General features: G+C 43.4%; 1 protein-coding gene across 8 annotated transcripts in view; it reads left to right on the top strand.

Annotated features, from left to right (window-relative positions):
• LOC109922972 (rho GTPase-activating protein 28-like) overlaps positions 1–13,067 on the top strand; it is a 171,223-nt gene that overhangs the window by 151,508 nt on the left and 6,648 nt on the right. For all 8 annotated transcript variants that reach the window (XM_048596357.1, XM_020523016.2, XM_048596358.1 and 5 more), the window contains 5 exons: positions 397–556; positions 3,177–3,259; positions 5,433–5,630; positions 7,772–8,005; positions 10,248–10,372. In XM_048596357.1, coding sequence (XP_048452314.1) covers positions 397–556; positions 3,177–3,259; positions 5,433–5,630; positions 7,772–8,005; positions 10,248–10,372 — 800 coding nt within the window. The remainder of the gene's footprint in view (positions 1–396; positions 557–3,176; positions 3,260–5,432; positions 5,631–7,771; positions 8,006–10,247; positions 10,373–13,067) is intronic.

Genomic DNA, 13,067 nt, shown 5'->3' on the forward strand with positions numbered 1-13,067 from the left:
CACTAATGTTTCTCGATCACCACATGGGATTTTTAAAAAGATGTTTAAAATAATTATGTATGATAGCAGAGATTACAGAGGAGTGTTAGCAACATGGGTAGGCAATGTTGTCCCCTCAGAACAGTTCAATTGTAGTTCACTCATTTAAGGACCCAACCTCATGCTGGTTCAGATTAATCATGGGCAGGAAACATTTGCATCTTCTTCCTACACAATATACTTTAGCAAAAACAGAGTTTGCTTTGCAGCCATCCTCTGTAGCATTCGACATTGAGTTATGGGAATTGTAGCTACGAGTTTATTAATTTACAACTAGTATATCACCTGTCCTACCAAAACATGCTGTTAAACCCAGAATATGAGTTGGATTGAAATGAATATAACTTTCATTCACAGAATTATCGACAAGAGTTGGAGGCAAAATTTTACAATGACACCTTTGACTGGGACCAAATCCATCACAATGATGTTGCATGCCTGCTGAAGACCTTCATCCGAGAACTGCCCTACCCTTTACTTACTGCGGAATACCTTCCAGCATTTGTCGCTGTGCAAAGTATGACTTGTTAACTTCAGTATATTTCAGTCGTCTTTTCATTTTTGTGACAGTGTCTCTGTCCTTGCAGAAGTGCTCACACATAAGCATTCTTCACTCTCCGCCCCACATTCAACAATATGTTGATGTTCGAAACATGAAAGAGTTTGCATTTCAAGTATTTTGTGCCTTTTGTTTTTGTCTGCCAGCTATAGCCATAATGGTCTGGACCTTGTAATAGTAATGACGGTGAAGTTGTTAATGTTCCATCACAATGTTACTCGTCTGAATCTGATTACCTCTGGAGCCCAGCCGTATGCAATTAAATGTACTAGTCAGAAAGTTGCCTGTGATTTTGTGTGATCCCATTTTGTGCCCAGTTGAAATCCTCACAGACTACTATCAATTGGAAATTACTGAACTACCAATGCTGTGCCTTTTAATATTGTTGATCCCAATCTTTGAAAATGTTGCACCTTGTTGAATGATGTGTAATTTCATTTTAATGATGTACTAATCTCATAATTAGTGCTGAGCTGCCTCAGTGGTGCCCAACTAATTAAGTTTTGAAAATTACCACAAAATGTTACATTTTAAAATGTTTGTTTAATATTTTGGCTTCTAAATCCATCGCATGTGCATACCCCAATCATTTCCTTATCTAAAACTTACTGAAAATGATGGATAATTCATCATTTTATTTCCTGGTTTGCGGTCTGTGAGAATACTTCAATGTGATTGGCTGCTTAGTCTGTTCGATGCCATCATTGGTGCTGGATAACTTGAAATTTCCTTGCCTTGGTGCAAGATTCTAAATTAATATCAGAAAAGAAGGAATTGTGCCATGGAGATCATCTGGTCATCATGTGTGGCTTACCTTGAGATGGTAGCTGTTACTTTGCCGTTGCCAGTGAAATCTGGGCTGGTATTATGTTCTGGTGGTGCCAGCTGTTCTATTTGACCAAATCCCAGCCAAACGCTGGTGTAATTTTTCTGATTGGGGTTGGAAGATTTGAGTGGCCAATAAGAACTGGCCTTGCAAGTTATCTCCTCCTCTTGTAATCGATTTGATGCTGGACTTCTTCCAGCAGATAGATTTCTTTAAATCAGTTCTGTCAGCGTTTTTGCTGTCACAGAGAGTTGTTAGCAGACTTGCTTGTACTGGAATGAACATGAGATTAAATCCCACAATGTAACTTGTGGAACTGAAATCAATGTACCTTATGAGCTAAAACCACAATAGCCTAAAAATCCCACTGTCCCTCAGGAAATGGAATGTCATCCATCCACAGTGTGTTCTCCATGTGACTCCAATTTAAGCTTTTTCAATAATCACTACTCAGACTGAGTGATTGCTGACCTCCTGAGAACAAGTTTTGTTTTTAAGAAATCTAACAGGCATTGTAAAATTATAGAGATCACTGTTTGCTGTTCTTTGATAATCAAGCCTCTCAAAATTTTGTCAAATGGAAACATAATCAAGAGAATTTTAAGAATTATTTTAAAGTGTTGCAATAGCAGTCCAGTGACAGGGGAATGAAGGTTCTGCATAATTCACTGAGGTGCAGTAAACTTTCATTTATAGAATCCCTACAGCGTGGAAGCAGGCCATTTGGCCCATCAGGCCCACACTGACTCTCTGAAGAGTGTTGGAACCCCCTACCCATGCATTTTCCATCTAGCCTGTGTATCCCTGGACACTATGGCAATATAGCATGGCCAATCACTTAGCCTGCACACCTTTGGACTGTGAGAGGAAACCAGAGCACCCAGAGGGTAACTGTACAGACATGGAGAGCGCGTGCAAACTCCACACAGATAGTTGTCTGAGACTGGCATCAAACCCAGGTCCCTGTTACCATGAGGTAACGGTGCTAACCGCTGAGCCATTAAGCCACCCATAAGGTCACCTCTCTTATAAATTGTTGCATGTTCAGTTCATGAAAAAGTGCATTTAAATATATAACTGACCCACTAGAAGCCTGGTTTTAAGGGTGAAAAATGGCTGATGACTGAACATTCATCAACACCGAAACCATCAGAATGAAAGGAAAAAAGCTTTGTATGAATATCGAACCTTTCATAACTCCAGAATGTCCCAAACCATTTTAAAGATGATGCTTTTGAATTGTAGCTGTTGAACTTACGTAGAGCTGCTAGTTTGTACACAGCAAAATCCCACGGGCAGAAGTTTGATCATGACTGGCTAATCTGTTTTCAGATGTTAGTAATGGGCTAAGTATTGGTGGAGGCACCAGAAAGAGCTTCTTTGTGCTTGGTAGATTCAGTAGTTGGTTAGCTGGACGGTTGCTTTGCAATGCAGAGTGACGCCAACAGCATGGGTTCAATTCCCACAACATCTGACATTACCATAAAGGACACTTTTTCTCAGCACCCCTTTGCCTGGGGGTTGTCTGACTTCAGGTTAAACCACCATTGTCTCTCTCTAATGAGAAAACAACCTATGGTCTGGTAAGACTATGGCAACTTTACCTCGACTTAGCTTGGGATCTTTTACATTTGTGTGAGAGACAGTTAGAATGTTGGCTTCATTCTAAGATATAAAAGAAAAGTTTTCCTGTCTGTTTATGCAGAAAATGAGGGTTTTACACCTGCACAACTATCTTTGTTTTGGTTTCAGATATCTCACCGACCAAGTTGCAGATACAAGCTCTACATCTAATCATCATGTTACTGCCTGATCCCAATAGAGACACTATCAAGGTACGTATGACTAAAAGGGAAAGAATTTGACCCTGAGTTGATGTTCAACCTAAGAAGGTGAATGACAGAATGTATCGGTGGTTGGCTTAACTGCCCTCTAAAATGGCCCAGTAGGATACTCCATTCGAAGGAAACTAGGAATGGGCAGCCCATGAAAAGATTTTAGAAAAAAATGTTGCAACATTTTGTAGTGGTTGTGTTACTGAGCCTGTAATCCAGAGTCTGGGACTAATGATCAAATCAGGAGTTCATGTCCCACCACAGCACACTGGATAATTTAAATTCAGTCCATTAAATAAAAGGTTGATCTCAGTGACCGGTTCCCTCACAGTTTTAGGGCCGTATAGCTGCTCTGAGGGAAGGCAGACACCGATTACAGCCCTGACTTCTGGTTCTGGAGAAACAGCGGGACCGTTGTCAGAAATGTTACTGAGAAGCAACTAGATTATCAGTAAAAACCTGTTGGCTGCCCTTGCTCTGCCTTAGGTGTGACTCCAGGCCCATAGCAACGTGGTTGACTGAAATGGCTCGGCAAGTCACTCAGTTGGTACCAAGGATTAAGAAGGCGCCTCACTATCACCTTCTCAAGAGCAAGGGGCAGCAGTGTAGTGTTGTTGTCACTGGACTAGTAATCCATTAGACCCAGGCTGATACCAAGGATGTCGGTTTAAATACCGCAGTGGCAGCTGGTGAAATTTGAATTTGGTGTAAATCTGGAATTAAAACGTTAGCCTAATCACTGTTGGATGTTGTAAAAACCCATCTGGTCCTTACCTAGTCCAGCCTGTAGCAATGTGGTTAGCAGCCTTCTGAACAGACCTAATAGGGAAAGGCCACAAATGCTGACACAGCCAGTGGCTGCTGAGTTGAAGCAAGTTATTACAATCTCAATGATCTCAAACTTCATATGCGTCCAATTTCTCACATTTACGATTATTCACTTGCTAGCTACAACTTGATCCGTTTTCTTTTCAGTGACAACAAATAAAATCCATTATTCTTTATTCATTCATGGGATGAGAGCATTGCTGACTAGGCCAGCATTTATTGCCCGTTCCTAATTGCCCCGAGGGCAGTCAAGAGTCAACCACATTGCTGTGGGTTTGGAGTCACATGTAGGCCAGACCAGGTAAGGATGGCAGTTTCCTTCTGTAAAGGACATTAATGAACCAGATGGATTTTTCCCAAAAGTCAGCAAAGGATTCATGGTCATCATTACACTCTTAATTCCAGATATCAATTGAATTCAGATTCCACCATCTGCTGTGGTAGGATTTGAACGCAGGTCCCCAGGACACTACATCGTCTCTAGAGTAACAGTCCTGCGATAATACCACTAGGCTATTGCCTCCCCTAATGTCCTGTGGTTTGATAAAACATCGCTCACCATGTAGTGAGCAGCAATCACAATGTGCAGATCTCACTCCTCAAGTAATCCAGCACCCAACTAGAATTGATGACCCTCTGTATTTTGGATAAAATCCTTGGGAGCAACGTAACAATATCTGGGAGTTGGGTGGAGGACAGGAGAGTGGGACTAATTGGGTCACTCATGGAGCTGTACAGACTTGGACAAGCAAAGCATGTCCCTGTCCTCATAGAATCATAGAATCCCTACAGTGTGGAAACAGGCCCTTCAGCCCAACAAGTCCACACTGAACCTCAGAGCATCCCACCCAGATCCATCCCCTTCAAGCCACCTAACCTACACATCCCTGAACACTATGGGCAATTTAGCATGGCCAATCCACCTAACCTGTGAAGTGAACAGCCTGAACTCTATACCAGCAAAGTGAAGGTCTCATTAGTTGGCAGGATTGAAAAGTAGCTTGTTATTAGAAAGTAAACGAAAATTTCAGTTAATATTTCTTTGCCTTTTCACAGTTCATTCACAGTTGGTCCAAAATTCCTTAATCAGAGTATTATAGTTTGATTTCATATAAAATATATTCCCAGTGAACTGTTTACAAATATTGGGAGCAGCATGGCACCCAAATCTTAGGACACTAAGTTCTCTGAAAATTGGGTAGAACTAGGAATGCAAATTGAATTTCTTTTCCATAAAACAGCAAGTGGCAAGTTCTGAGAGGCAAGTTCATTAAAAATTGAATTAATCCACTTCTGTCTGCTGCCTCCCACTCCCCCCTCCTCCTCCCACTCCCCCCTCCTCCAGGCTTTCTTGGAATATCTCAGCAAGGTTGTAGCGAATGAAGCCAAAAACCGAATGAGCCTGTGGAATGTCTCCATGATTGTCGCCCCGAACCTCTTCATGTGCAAGGGGAGGACTGGAAACCATCAAGAAGCAGAGGCCGCTACCAAAGCTGCCAACATTGTACAGCTTCTCATCAAATATCAGGACATCCTGTGGACCGTGAGTGAATGCATGGCACCCAGCGCTCTGCACTACTTCCTTTCAGCTTTGTGCAAGTCGGCCACGAATTCACATCCAAGTCAGAAAAATGTGCTGCCAATCCTGGTCAGGCTTTGCCAGTTTCCTGGGGTATGCCCGAGAATATCCAGGAATTAAACACTAATTTCCTGGATACTGGTATGAGCAAACCAGGAGAAAATTCACAGAGGCAATAAAATAATGTTATTTTCAAAATTTCATTTTTAAAACTTATTTTTTACAACCAGCAAGCCAAAAAGAAACCAGTGGGGCCCAGGAATAAAGGGTGGCGTGGAGTATTGGATATAGAAAGCTCCCATCATCCTGGAGGACCATAGGACAGCTCTCTCATTAGAAAGAGACAAGAACAAAGAAGAATACAGTACAGGAACAGGCCCTTCAGCCCTCCAAGCCTGCACCGATGTGCTGCCCGTCACAACTAAAACCCCCTACCTTCCAGGGACCGTATCCCTCTATTCCCATCCTATTCGTGTATTTGTCAAGACGCCCTTTAAAAGTCACTACTGTATCTGCTTCCACTACCTCCCCCGGCAGCGAGTTCCAGGCACCCACCACCCTTTGTGTAAAAAGCCTGCCTCATATATCACCTTTAAACCTTGCCCCTTGCACCTTAAGCCCATGGCCCCTGGTAACTGACTCTTCCACAGCTGGTGGTGAGTTTAAACTGTGGGTCACTATTCTTCAGGTGAAGGGTGAAGTTGAAAAGGAGGGACCTTTGTGGTGATCTCAGCCAGTGTAGGAATTGAACCTGCTCTGTTGGTGTTATTCTACAGCACGAACCAGCTGTCTGGCCAACTTACCTAACTGACCCTCATCCAGCTGAGTAATGAAGTGGCAGTTCACTTTCTGGCAGGAGTAGGCAGGTGCAGACAAATAATAAATGTACAGACAATAGGGGGAAAAAAAACCGCAGCTAATTCTTTTCAAAGCCTTGTGATTCTCCTCCTGGTTTGCTTGCTGCATCATTTGGGATGTTCATATTTTGTTCCTGAAAACCCAAAGGCCAATGTTGGAGAATGATCAATTTAATAACAATTGAATAATTTATTCTGATTGCTGTATGAAACTATATAGGTTCTTAAATTTGTCTTTGTCTCGAACATACGTTTTTATGACCGGATTGGGTGAACCCAAGAGCAGATGGAGTGGGTCATTTGGTCCATTAATCCGGCTCTGTCATTCAACAAAATCTTTTTATTATTTATTTGTTCATGTAATGCGGGTATCACTGACTGGGCCAACGCATATTTCTCATCTCTAATTGTTCTTGAAAATAGTGGTGTGGTGTCACTTTAAACACTATAGTCCTTGGGGTGTAAGAATGCCCATGGTGCTGTTAGAGAGGGAGTTCTAGGATTTTGACCTAGCGACACTGAAAGAGCGGCCGTATGTTTCCAAGTCAGGATGGTAAGTGGCTTGGTGGGGAACTTACTAGCTATTGTTACTCTTGGTGGTAGAGTTGGTGGGAAAGTGCTGTCCTAGGAATCTAGCTACTGCAGTGCACCTTTGCAGATGGTACCCTGAGCTATCATTCTGAGTCAGTGGTGGATATTGAAGGTGGAGGACGGGGTGCTGATTAAGTGTTCTGCTTTGATCTGGGTGGTGTCAATTTGGGATGTCATGTTGAGGTTGTACAGGATTTTGATGAGACCTCTTCTGGAGTACTGTGTGCAGCTCTGGTAGCCCTGTCATAGGAAGGATATTATTAAACTGAAGAGGGTGGTCGGAAAAGATTTACCAGGATTTTGCCAGGAATGGCGGGTTTGAGTTATAAAAATAAGCATTGGATGTTTATCTGAATGGAAATTGTGTGCAAAGGTGTGGGGGGAGAAAGCAGGAGATGAGCACTAGGTAATAACTCTTCTTTGAAGAGCTGGCACAGGCATGACTGGCACTATAATAATTCTGTGATTCTGAGTGGGGTGCCTCTGACAGTAACTTTTGGAAATTTGAGTTTAGCTGTACGTCAGCCCATCGACTGAAATCGCTGTTCCATTTGTTAGTTTCAAAATCAGTGAACATCACTAGCCTCACTGCTACTTAGAGAGGGACCTCTCTGGGCCAAAAAGTGATGACTGTAGCTTTACTCCTGTCTTTTGCAGATCCCGCCCTTTATGATCGCCCAGGTGCGGAAGATGAACGAAAGTGAGAATCGAAGACGGACCAGAGTGACGTGGCTGAACACGTCTTCGTTTTTCTTCTCTCCACCTTTCAGGGGAAATGGTTCGCCCTCCCCTGGTTCCTCTCCTCGAGGTCGCAACCGAAACCAGGAGCCTGCCTTGTGGGAGGTCCCAGGCGTGAACTCGTGTCCGTCTACTTTGGGACACTGTTTAAAGGTACGCTCCTGTGCCTTGTCATTGGCTTGGCAATATTTCATTCTCTTTTTCCATAAAGTTATCAAACCTCACATTACAGAAGGAAGCCATTTCACCCATTGTACCTTTTCTGACTCTTCGAAAGACCAGGCCTGACCCCTCAAGACGTTTTGTCAATGGTTTGAAATCTGTGGTTATTAACTCATTCATCAGAGAGAATAGTTCTTCTCTATCAAAACTGTCATCTTGAAATCACTAGGTCACCTCTTAACCTTTCTCCTTTGCTTGGTAACATCCTGGTGTGTCTTCTTTCGAAGGACTTTTTTTTCCTTATATATGGTGACCAGAGATGTCCACAGTGCTGAAGCTATGATCTTATGAAGGTGATATCTTTACTTTTCTATCTGCCTTTTACGATCAGATCAATTTGGTACTTAGTAATTAAGCCAAATGTTTTTCTAAATTCTTTCACGTGGACATTACAGGTGAGGTCAGCATTTCCTAGAATCATAGAATCATATGGTACAGACAAGGCCCTTTGGTCCATCGGAGATAGTAGGAACTGCCGATACTGGAATCTGAGATAATACAGTGTGGAGCTTGAGGAACATAGCAGGTGGGAGGAGCGGATAGGTGGGAGAAAAGACAGACACGCCAAGGAGGGATCTGGTTCCGTAGGCAGGTACTGAGAAAGGTGATATGGCTGTAGTACCTGGTTTGCTTCAGGACGTGTTCGAGCAGTTTCAGGGCCGAAGGGATTACCAGAGGGTTGCAGTGGGAGAGATCCACTGAGGTACTACAGCCACATTGCCTTTCTCAGTACCTGCCTACAGAACCAGATCCCTCATTGACCTGTCCGTCTTCTCTCCCACCTATCCGCTCCTCCCACCTCACTGACCAATCCCCACCCCAACTTCCCACCTACACTCACCTTTACTGGCTCCATCCCCACCTCCTTGACCTGTCCGTCTTCGCTCCCACCTATTCGCTCCACTATCCACCTTCTATCACCGCCTCCCCCTCTCTTTATTTACTTCAGAGCCCCCTTCCGCTCCCCCATTTCCGAAGAAGGGTCCTGACCCGAAACCTCAGCTTTCCTGCTCCTCTGATGTTGCCTGGCCTCCGTTGGTCCATCAGGTCTGTGCCATTAAAAATACACCAAATCTACACTAGTCCCACTAGGCTCATAGCCTTGAATGTTATGACACTTGAAGTACTTTTGTAAAGGTTGTGAGGTTATCCACCCCTGAGACGTGCAATCCTCACCCCCACATCTCACTGCGTAAAAAAATGCTCCACAAGACCACTCTGAACCTCCTGTCTTAAAAGTGTGTTTTTTTGTTGTTATTGACTGTTCAACTAATGGGAATAGCTGCTTTCTATTCACCCCGTCCTTGTCCCTCATAATCCTATACACCTCAATCTGGTCCCTGCTCGGGCTTTTCTGCTCCAAAGAAAACAACTCGAGCTTATCCAGCCTCTCTTACTTGTGAAATGCCCCATCCCAGGCATCATCCTGGTGAATCTTCTCTGCAGCCCTCTCCAGTTCAATCACATCCTTCCTATAGTGTGGTGACCAGAATTATACACTGTAATCCAGCTGGGGCCTAGTACGTAACTTTTAGTGACACCACGCCTGAGGAAGGAGCTGAGCTCGGAAAGCTTGCGTTTCCAAATAAACCTGTTGGACTATAACCTGGCGTCGTGTGATTTTTGATGTTGTCCACCCCAGTCCAACACCGGCATCTACTCATCCTGCCACTGAATCAATTTTGGATCTAACTTGCCAAGTTATGCTGGATCCCATGTCCTTTTACCTCCGATATCAGTTTCCCATGCGGGTGCTTGTCAAAAACCGTGCTGAAATCGGTATAAACTGTATCAACTGTACTACCCTCAGACACACACATAGCTGCCCTTGAACTGATTTCTGAGGTAAGAGTCGTATAGTACCTGGAGTCACATGTAGGTCGTGCCAGGGAAGGCTGGCAGCGGGGGATTTCAGGATAATCAGCGGTAGTTGCCATGGTTACTATTACAAAGACCAGCTTCATTCCACACTTTACCGATTGGATTTAAATTTCCGCCAGCTGCCACGGTGGGATTTGAACCCATTTCTACAGGCCTGGCCAGCATCTCCCCCATAATATAACCAGCTTACAACTGCTGAGTGAACGTCGTCGGTTAAAATAAAGGATATGGCAGGTGTGTGGGAAAATAATCAGTGCGACTTTGAAAATGATTTTGTCGTTTTACGTTGCAGTCGGACATACCCGAGGGAGTCATCCGTGTTTATGCCACTCAACTATCAAAGGTTTCCATGGCCATTCAGCTGGACAGTGAGACCAAAGCAAGTGATATTCTTGCTCGGTTTCACTGTGAAAACAGGTGAGCTCATCAAAACAATATCAATGCGAATGATCTTTGGGGAATTTTAAATAACTCATCGTCACAGACGTATTATGGTTTAGAAGGAGGCCATTTTGACCCATTATGCCTGCACTGGTTTGTTAAATAGGCATTGTTACCTAGTGCCAAATCTACTGTCTTTCCCCCAGGCCCCTGCACACTGTCTCTATCCAAATAATCGCCCTGCTGAATGCCTGAAGTGAACCTGCCTCCACCACACTTCCAGGCATTGCCAAATCTACTTGATGAGCGATAATAGGTTTTCCTCACTTCGCCCTCATTCCTTTCACAGATCGCTTTAAATTTATGTCTACTTGTTCTTGCTCCTTTTAAAAACAGGAACGGTTTCTCCTATCCAACCTGCTCATAACCCCTTTTAGCCGCCGCCTCTTCAAGGAGAACAGTCCCAATCTCTTCAACCTGCCCTCATAACTGAAGTTCCTCATCCCTGGAACAATCCTTGTCAATCACTTCTACACATTCCCCGGTGTGCTCACATTCATCCTGTAATATGGTGCTGTGACAAAATGTGCCTTTAAGAGAGATTTTGTCTGTCCTGCTTCTCTTGAAGAGAGGTGTTGTTAACCTGGTGCCGAGGTGTCTGCTCCATGGAAAGCAGAATAAATAGCCTTTGGGGTAGCCATTTCTGAAGAAGGGTCTAGGCCCGAAACGTCAGCCTTCCTGCTGCTCTGATGCTGCTTGGCCTGCTGTGTTCATCCAGCTCTACACCTTGTTATCTCTAAATAACCTTTGGGTTTGTTTTTAAAATTAGACAAAAGAAGCGTGAGTGGGTGGACTCCATAAGACCATAAGACATAGATCCAGAAGTTAGGCCATTCAGAATCAGGCTTACACGGACCAAGGGTTTTCGTTTTGTTTTCAGTTGTTGAAGTTGCAGTTGTTGAAGTTGAAGCTGCTAGATACAGCTTGCTGTCTGCTGCTACAAAAAGCTTGACTTCATAGAATCCCGACAGTGTGGAAACAGGCCCTTTGGCCCAACAAGTACACACTGATCCTCAGAGCATCCCACCCAGAACCATACCCCATTAATCTACATGTCCCTGAACATTATGGGCAATTTAGCACGGCCAATCCACCTAACCTGCACATCTTTGGAGTGTGGGAGGGAACCAGAGCACCCGGAGGAAACCCACGCAGACACGGGGAAGAATGTGCAAACTCCACACAGACAGTCACCCGAGGGAATCGAATGTGGGTCCCTGGTGCTGTGAGGCAGCAGTGCTAACCACTGAGCCACCGTGCCGTCCCATCCCACTACCTCTCACAGAGACTTCTGCTTCATGCTTTCAGTTTCTCCTTTTTCGTGGGTGGGAAAAGATAGCAAGTGGGCGAATCTGTTTTGCTGAATTTGCCTTTGCCAAGGGTGTATTTATGGGATGCTGCAATATTGGAACAGTTGATGAGTATTTTTATTAAGTATATATAGGTGATTAAGTATTTTGATAGAGCTAAAGTTGTGTCATTGATTTTTAGTTTTGTTTGTGTTTTCACTGTGGTGTAAGAATAAAATTTGTTTTGCTTAAAGCCTAGTAGATTGACCAATTGAATCATTTCGGGAGTGCAGCGCCTTACACTTGCCTTTAAATAAGCTAAAAGTTAGGGCGTAGGTCATTTCCTTATATTTTTTGAAGGGGTTTGATCTGGTCCATAACAGGTGCCCACACTATACACAATACTCCAGCTGAGCTCTAATTGATGGAAATTCTTTTCAATTTGTGTGCCATGATTGGTCTAAACCAGATAAGGATTAACTCACAATATTTGTGTAGTCAGATATAGTCAGGTTGTGAATAAAACACACATTGTTATAACTTCAATTCTCAGAATGCAGACAGAGTATTTTACTCAAACAGTCATCTGTTTCACAAGAAAGAAATTGTACCATTTGCTTTATTTTGTTTTCTTTGGAGAGGAGCGAAATGAGAGGCCATCAATGTATGACAGTCACCAAGAAATATAACAGGGAATTCGAGAGAAAAAAATATCTTTACTCAGAGAGGTGAGATTGTGTACCTCTGTCACAGGGAGTAGTTGGGATGAATGGGCTAGATGCTAAGTAAGGTAGAAGTAAAGAAAGGATATGCTGATAGAGTAAGATGGGAGGAGGCTTGAGTTGAACATTACACAGACATGCAAGAGGATGGCTAGACTGTTTCTGTGCTGCATATCCTATTGAATTCAAAACAACTTCTGTACTGATTATTCAGACAACATCTCTTGTATTGATTCTCTTGATTACGCAGCTATAATCTGTAACTAACTGACCTCAGTCACGGCAGCAAAATAGACATTGTGATTAATCTCAGTGAGCAGGATTAGCAACTACAGAAGTTCCTTATAGGTTTCACTGATTGTTATCCATTGATTCGATAATCACCTAGCCAACAATGTTTCAGTGTGATATGAAGCATGGCCACACGGACAAGATAGCAGAGAATCATAGGAAAATAGAAACAGGAGCAGACCATTCAGCCCTTTGAGCCTGTTCACCATTCAACAAGAACATGGCTGATCTGTGGCTTAATTGTAAATTCCTGCCTTTGGCTCATATTTCTTAAAGCCATCTCTCTCAGATTTAGAATTAAGAACTGATCCTGCATCTACTGCCTTTTGTGGAAAAGAGTTCTAAATATCTACCACCCTTTGCGTGTAA

This window comes from Rhincodon typus, chromosome 4 (genome assembly GCF_021869965.1).
Source record: "Rhincodon typus isolate 14 chromosome 4, sRhiTyp1.1, whole genome shotgun sequence".
NCBI classification, from domain to species: domain Eukaryota; kingdom Metazoa; phylum Chordata; class Chondrichthyes; order Orectolobiformes; family Rhincodontidae; genus Rhincodon; species Rhincodon typus.